The sequence below is a fragment of the Macrotis lagotis genome, chromosome 2 (assembly GCF_037893015.1).
Source record: "Macrotis lagotis isolate mMagLag1 chromosome 2, bilby.v1.9.chrom.fasta, whole genome shotgun sequence".
Classification (NCBI taxonomy): Eukaryota; Metazoa; Chordata; class Mammalia; order Peramelemorphia; family Peramelidae; genus Macrotis; species Macrotis lagotis.
The window spans coordinates 218,258,227-218,266,849 of record NC_133659.1 but is presented as its reverse complement, the minus strand read 5'-3'; the positions used below and the strand labels follow the sequence as shown (position 1 = coordinate 218,266,849).

The following is an 8,623-nucleotide window of genomic DNA, read 5'->3' as shown; positions in this document are numbered from 1 at the left end:
ACTTATCCCAACTTCCATATAGTATCTAAAGATAAATTTGAACTTAGATTCTCTTGATTTTAGGAGCTCTAGCCCCTGCCCACTGACCTGCCTCTAAGTACTTATTAACTCATTACTTCCTTTGTTAAAGTATAAGTTCATTATAAATAAGGATTGTTCCATTCATTATATTTTCATCTTCTGCATAGAGCACAGAGATAGTTTGTGATTGAATAGACCAGGGTTTCTTAACCTGGTATTTGTGAACATATTTTTAAAACATATATATTTTGACTATTGTATTTTAATATGATTGATTTCTTTGTAAATGCATGTATTTTATTTTGTGTATTTAAAAATATTCAGAGAAGGGGTCTGTGGGCTTCACTAGCCTACCAAATGAGTCCATGACATAGGAATGCTAAGAACCTTTGAATTGGAGACCAGTAAAAATTATGTTTGGTATATAAACAGATTCTAAGAAAATTTCAGAAAGTATTAAAAAAAGGAGAGAGATCTGAATAGTATGGAAGGAAAACCCAATTATTACCTCTAAATGTTCACTCTGAGTATTGAAAAAGACAATTAAAAAAAAAACTAATGACCTGGACATTAACTAACTACAAATTGTAGGTACTAAGTAATAAATGAGATCTCAGAATGGATATTTATCATGCACTGATTACATCCTTTGGGTACTTAAGAGTACAAAATGGATTCCAAGTGTTACTAATAGGCAGCTGGCTCTGCATACTATTGAGCACAAAGAATACTTTGGAGCATATTTTTTTTTTCATTTTGAGTAAGAACGGGGCCAATGATCAGATTTGCCTCTTAAACATTATAGCCCAATTCCCATCATTCTAGTTAATGAAGGAGAACATAAATAATTTTCATTTTTCTTTGGAATGTTTTGTTTGAATATGATTGTAACCTCATGTTCATTCAACCAAATAATATACCATGCTGTATAAAAACTACTTTCAGAGAAGCTAAGAAACTGTTCAGTTCCCCTATTCCTTGGCCACTCCATGCTAAGAATAAATATTTTATTTCATGAACTGATGCAAAGCACCAACCTAGGTAGACCTATTCTGTTTTCAAACTTCACCAAAAGGAAGGAATTTGTATTTCAAAGGGATTCCCTTCTGGGCTTCATGCCATAATTTATTTTTATAAAACTTTTATTCATACTTTTTGGTTTTAACGTCATAGTTATTTCCTAACACATACCTCCAAATCCCCATCCCCAGCAATAGTATATTCCTTATAACAAAGAAAAAGTTAAACATACCTGAATAACAACAACTGCACCTGTCAGAGAATGCAACATTTTCACTGCCCATATTCCATTCCCCCCAGTTGAGAGGAGGGTTTCACCAGTTATCTTCAGGGACCAACAACGTTTAGAGCATTTAATTTGACCTCTATATGTTGTATTATACATAAGAACAAACACCTCTCCTAGAGAGATTGCTTAGTAAGCCAATAACTAAGTCATCTCCGACATACCTAAAAGCAAAGATTTCTTGCTTTGGACAAACCTTAATGAGACAAGTTTACCTTTTCAGGTTGATTGTAATTCTAGGACAGGTAAAAGTCCTAGAATGTGGATAATTTTCAAAATTCACAAATGCTAACTTTTTTGTTATTGTTGAAGAATTGCTCAGGAAGAGAAAGGAATCTACACTTGTAAAGAAGATTGCTTGGTAGTTTATTTACAACAGAATGTAAGAAAAAGCAAGTTATTAACAATAATAAATAATTAGGGAAAATGCATAAGATGACCCAGAAGGATGGCATAGGTGGGGGGAATCAAATTTGTTTGCTCTGCTTTGTATTCTGTAACACTATACATGTCTAAACTTGGTCCTTCAGCAATTGGCAGTAGGATATTGACTAACTTAATCAAAACCCCAAATCTAAAATGTGAACAGCAGATATAAGACATTTGAATTTACAGAGAGTTGTCACTGGTATTTAAAAAAAAAAACAACCAATCTGTTGTTTGGGAGACACACAAACTGGAGACATAATTCAACAAACATGCTTTTCATTTAAAGGAAAAAAAACATTTAAGTTTAGCATAAAGCATCTGTTAACATAAACAGTGAAATTACATTTTAATAATGGCATCTGAGAAGTTAACATTTACTTTCTCTCACCACACTAATTCCTAAAAGCTGATATGCTTGTATTTTAAATGCAAACTTAAAAAAAAATAACTTAGCATGAAGTGACATGATAAATTGGGAAGCAAATCAATTCTTTTTTTACTGTGCAACAATTTAGTTTTAGCAGTGTATGCCAATGGCCTAAAGAATTTACTTTCTTTTCAGATTGCCAGCAATGGACAGCTATTTTTCCTTTAAACTCAAAAGGCTCTTGTTCCAAATAGTATATTATCTCCTCCACCTAGTCTGGAAATCATAAAATGAATCTCGATGTTGGATAATTCCTCTTTTCTAATGGGCTTTGTGAAGTATCCAAATTATAATCTTGTTCTTCTCTTAAACCAGTATGCCAGTGACCTGAACCACTGACTGACTTTGGGCTATGATGAAGAAAATTGGAAGTTCCTTCATTTAATCTGATCTACATTAAAACAGTAAAACTTTTAATTAAAATGAAAAAAATTCTGGGAGTTTCTGCATGAATTGTTATTAACCAATTATTTCAATCTTAAAACCACAGAATTCTCTCAAGTATTGTTAGGGTTTTTAATCTCAGCCTTCTACTTCAATACCATTTTGGTTAGAGTGATTTTTAACAAGAAATGTAGCTGATGAATATTTTAATTAAATGTGTGAAACACTCTTTTCCCCACAAACTGATTCAAAACCACAAAAGAATTTTTTCCAGATTAATTTACCATCAAAAGCACATGAAATTAAATCACTTGTTTGGTCATAGCATAGCTTTTCTTTCACAGGTCACTTTTCTGTCACCATTTCCCCATTTCTTTAGAGATCATTAGAAAAGGGAATGCATAGGGATTTGATGCTAGTTTGAGACTGAGGAGATAGCTGTAGAATTACACAGATATTTTCCCAGGAAAGCAAGGCAAGGAGTAAGATGCCTATACTTAAAGTGGATGGAAAGTTTGGGTGTATCCTGTCTCTGTGATGAGAGATTAAATGACATTTTCATGACCTTCACTAGCATCAAGGATGATGAAAGGGTAAATGTAAATACTTTAATCATGTATCTTTAACCTTAATTCAACTATTAGTTACTTAAAATTGGTAGTGTGGGATTTGGTATACTCTCTCTATATACAAGTATCATACAATTTTGGTGAAAAAGCTGAAGATTACCATTTTGTATACAGAGGCACTGAGTAAAGAATTCTATTTTTTTCCCCCAAACATGCTTAGTGAATTCAAGTTACAGCTTTTTTTTCTTTCTAAATTCCCAACATACAACCATTTAATTTTAGTCTTTATGAGAAATGCAACTGTTTACACATATGTATATGTATATATATATAATATCACACAATCCTATAGCATATAGCAAAATCCTATAGCAAATTCATTTATGGAGTTGGTGAAATGACACACTTTAAGACATAGGTATGTAAAATATTGAAGTTGTTTTATGTCTTATGGTAATGATTTGAGTTATATATTCAAAGCAGCCAAAGGAATATTTGCATTTCCTCTCCCCATTTATTTATAGGTGCCACTCCTAGACAGAAAAAAAAAGTCTGAAGACTTGAAGACCATTAAATCTGTCAGCTAAGTGTTAAACTACTGAAAGATAGATTTGCATTTGATTTCTGGCTGTGGAAGAAATAAAAATCCTGAAAGAAACTCCTAAAATAGCTTCCTAAAACACATAGAATTGTTGATCTTAAGAGTAAAGACTGGTTTGCAAAATTTGAGGATGGTAGTGGTGGGAAAAAATATATACTATGTATGTATGACCAAGATTAAAAGAAATGCTTGTTAAGTCATGTTGAATGATTTATTTCTGCTCTCCTTCACTCCCTCTGACTTCAGCTCTGGTTTTGGCTTGTAAACAACTATGCTCAACGTTTTGTTATCATTTGTCAATGGATTTTGTGTTTCCATTTCTAAAATTACACTAATCAGAATCAGGCATTTGCTTTATCTTCCACAAGAGGTGTGCTGGTAAATGTTTTAACAATCAGCTCTCTGAAATAAAGGAAATTATGGGGACATAAATTTTTTTATTTTTATACTTTTAATTTTAATCTGCATTATTACATTTTTTTAAGTTTAGACAATCAACAAAATGATAAACCAAGTTCTGATTTGTAGTATTTGACAGTTTCTGAGGTATAAATGAAAATTTACTTAAAAGTCTATGTAAATTTAACTATTGGCTAGGGCAGGTATGAACTGGCTCCAGCACACCCCTCCTAGAGAGCTATTCAGAAGTTCCAGGGGTTTGAAAGAAAACTTTCCACAAACAAACATCATGTGATTATACCATGCTGGGAAGATGCTGAATTATAAACATCCTCACTCTGGGAGAAGAGATGATCCAGAGACCAGAACTATTCACAACTGTTTAATTCCTTAAAGTCTGGAGCTTAGGACATTTTGTTCTACCTCCTTTCAATCAACAATTAAAGAAATGAATTTAACATTAATTTGCCTCTATAGGTAACATCTGTACACTGCAAAGATGTAACTATTAGCAAGAGACTACTTAGAATATTGTGGATAAGTGATGGAAGGGAAGAGGTCCTGGACTTTAGGTAAGGCTCATTACAATATCTTCCCTTAGTCTTTTCATCTTGCAAATCCTGGTCTGGGGAAAGGCCCCTTTCCTGAGCTAAAAGGATCATAGTTGGGATGTTTCCCCAGGGAATTGTTGGATCACCCTCATTTAGAGGTCAAATGTAAATTCTGAGATTCTACTTTTTTATTTTCTCCTGAGTTTCAAGGCAGTGAGGTGTGAAATTAAATAGATTGGGTCCAGTGATTCATTAGAATTCTCTTGTTGCCTCTCTTTAATGATTATGTCTTCAATTCTAGCCTCACCTGGTTTCAATCAAGGAAAATTTGACAAACTTTCATCTATTATTATTTCTAGGGAAAGGACAGGGACTAGAGTGAGCATGTAAAAACCTACCATGTGTCAGTAAATTGTAGGTATAATCTCATTTGATTCTATTCTTTAGTTTGCAAATAGGGGTCAGTGATTCCACCCATGCTCTCTATCCCATAAGTAATAATAGAAAACAGCCACCCCTCTCCCACCACTACATCCCTCTTGCTATTATCTTGGCTCCACCAACATATTCTTTTATGACTTCAAGGAAAGATACTGAGAATGACAGTTTTATAAGGTCAGGGAGTAGATAAGAGGCCTCCTGAAGGAATAGCCATTACCAAGTACCCACAATGGAAGAAAATGGGAGACTGAAAACCTCCCAAAAGAGTTTTTAAATTCTCTAAGAACGTTATTGATATATTACCTCACCCTCTATATAATCAGTTCCATTCTACTAATATGGAATTTTGACATCTTCAGTGGGTAACTTGAGTCCATAAGTAGGCGGATGGAGATTTAAGAGAATGAAGAAGTTTGGTCACCTAAACCATCTAATTCCTAAAGCCTACTCAGAGCAGTCAGTTAAGGATTCCCTCATTCAAGCAACAGCTAGAGATGGAGGCCATAAGAGAGCAGAAGGAAAAGTTATTAAAAGGTAGAAACAAGTAGAATTTTTTTTCCATTACAAATTCTGTGTAAGGTATAAATAGGATTAATGGCCATAAAGTCAATTATCAATAATTGCACTTGGAGCCTTGTTATGTTAATACTTTTGTTTTTAAGCTTAAAGAGTTAATTAGGCCCCAAATCCTGAGTCAGATTAAACAAAATATGAACCTGGACAATCAGTATGGGTGTTCAAGTATTGGTGATAATCAGTTCAAAGTTTAACAATTAAGAATGTCAAGCCTGAGACTATTCAATATACATATATTTTTAGAAATTCAGCTTTAATGGGAAGAAGATGGACTTTTGTCCTTTTCACTGAGTATTGGAGTCCTTACCAACTTAATCACATATTGACATCAAAGTTTATTTACTGGCTTATAATTACTAAAACAGAAGATTCCTTTTGTCCTTTGCAATTTATCATCAGACTATTTCCTGACATGTACTATGGATGCTGTAAGGTATACTTTGGAATTCAGATTAAATATGGAATCACATAATCACATGCATGCTCATCAAGAGATCCGAAGGAACAAATCTGAGTAACAAAGCAGTTTTTCTCTATCAGAAGAATCCTAAAAAAACAAAAACCCAACAAAACCCCACCAATAAAGAAAAAACTTAAAAACAAAACAAAAACCATGAAATTTTATTCATTGTTACTCTTGGGGTGGACATGGCTTGTCTGAAGAATGTACACCAGGTAAATCTAGTGTAGATTTTTTCTCAGGATCTGGAAGAGTGAGAGTTTCTGGGGCTGATTTTTTCCGAGGTCGATCTTTGGGAACTGCCAAGAATTCTGGAGGATCTGTGGAGAGAGGTGTTGACGGAGCACTAGAAGGAGCTGTGCGGATTGCAGAAGGCAGCAGGGAAATGCTGGAGATAGAAATTGAAGGTGAGAAAACTCCAATTTTCTTGTTGGTGGCTTCCTGAGTTGCTCTTTCAAACTCTCGGACTTCATCCATTGTCATGTCTTCAATAAAAAAAAAAGAAAGGCAAGCAATTAGTTTTTAAACAACTAGGTTTTAAGATGAACTCCTATTCGTTGTACCCATTTCAAAGGTAAATATGTTACCTCTATTTTAATAGGATCTGTCTAGACCTGAAATCAAACCTTCCCTAAATATCAGCTGCTCAGGTTTTTTTGCACAGCCAGATATCCTGCCAGAGTAGTTTTTCTGAATACTTACTCAGAATTTCCCAGGACACTTCTTAATGTACTTTCTAAACATGAAAAATAAGACTCAGGAAAGCAGAAAAATAACACATTTGTATTTGTGTGTGTGTGTGTGTGTGTGTGTGTGTGTTTTGGAGATGGTCATGTTTTACTAAATGAGAGGTCAAGAATTTGATAGATGTAGCAACTAATTATACTGACAGGAATTTTTTTTGTCCAGTTAGAACAATTATTTACTTAAAAAATTATCACATCATTTTCTTTTATAATGTGTTCTTTTCACACAAAGATTTGGTGTCATTATTAGTCATGTGGAAGAAAATCTGTTCTTTGCCAACACTCTTAGCAGCTATGTGTTAACGGATCCACCTTGCAAAGAAAAGAACTTGCTATCTCCAATACTGGAACACTTTTCAGTAAATCCAAATTTAAAATAAAAGGGGGGGGACCAACACCAGAAAAGGATCATTTGATGGGTATTGAGCTTTTTTGAGAAAAAAAATCAACTCATAACACCACAAAATCATTATTTGGAATTCAAGAAATAAATACAGCCTTGTTAAGGAAGGAAATATTTCACAAATATGAGTTTTCTAGATAAATAAAACATCCATTTAAGCAGCAAGGTTTTTTTTTTAAGTCCTAATTCTTCTTCTTCTTCTTCTTCTGCTCCTCTCTCTCTCTCTCTCTCTCTCTCTCTCTCTCTCTCTCTCTCTCTCTCTCTCTCTCTCTCTCTGTCCTGGTTTTTGCATGGCAATGGGGTTAAGTGATTTCCCCAAGGTCATGTAGCTAGATAATTATTAAGTATCTGAGGCAATATTTGAACTCAGGTCCTCCTGAGTCCAGGGCTGATGCTCTATACACTGTCCCACCCACCTAGCTGCCCCTAAAGTCCTAATTCTTTTTTTTTTTAGGTTTTTGTAAGGCAAACAGGGTTAAGTGGCTTCCCCAAGGCCGAAAATCTAGGTAATTATTAAGTGTCTGAGTCCGGATTTGAATTCAGGTACTCCTGACTCCAGGGCCGGTGCTCTATCCACTACACTACCTAGTTGCCCCTAAAAGTCCCAATTCTTAATATAAACAATTACAAAATATGCACTACTTTCCCTTCTTTCAGAGTATATGATACATTACAATCTTTTCTTTAGGACTTGCCATCATTATGAACATTTATTTATTAGGGTAAAGGTAACAGCAGTGATGTTTGATTTTGGGGGTAGATAGTGTATACGAGTGTATAGTGTTTTTATCCCCTTATAGCAAATGTCCCCAGGCTGCTCAGATTTTTGAGTTAGGTCTCTTATTATTCTTCAATGTCTTCTCATTCTCAAGCATCATTTCTTGGAACTGTTATTAAACATCTTGATCTTTCTCTTCCTTCCAATCATGCTGCCTCTAATTTCCTTTGGACAAGGGAATTCATATAATCTTCCACATTTAGCAAACACCATCACCATCATCACCAGGTACCAAAGTACCTGTCCGGGAAAACACAATGCTAGTCCCTGAAGTCAGTCAGGTTTACAGAAACTTTGTTGAAAAGGAAACCAAGGCCCTTATGAGTTAAGGGGATGGGATCTGTGTCACTGGCTGCCCAGACTGCTTTCTAACTTCCTAGATTCTGACTTGTTTTGTATAGTTAAGGTTGACTAGGCAGGAGTATGCTGAAGTCAGCTTTAATCTATGAACTGATTTATATTTGCAGAAGGAAGATTTACATCTCAGAAATTAGCAACTGTTTCAAAGCAGGGTCTAATTTATTGTTCTATT

The 8,623-nt window shown here is 34.5% G+C and overlaps 1 protein-coding gene across 3 annotated transcripts in view; it reads right to left on the bottom strand.

Moving 5' to 3' along the window:
* Positions 1-321: 321 nt before the first annotated feature.
* The window catches only part of PITPNC1 (phosphatidylinositol transfer protein cytoplasmic 1), a 211,073-nt gene continuing 202,771 nt past the window's right edge, over positions 322-8,623 (bottom strand). Inside the window, exon 5 of one of the 3 annotated variants that reach the window (XM_074224757.1) lies at positions 322-6,649. In XM_074224757.1, coding sequence (XP_074080858.1) covers positions 6,336-6,649 — 314 coding nt within the window. In that variant the 3' untranslated portion in view covers positions 322-6,335. The remainder of the gene's footprint in view (positions 6,650-8,623) is intronic. The other 2 variants (XM_074224756.1, XM_074224758.1) reach the window with 2 other exon arrangements.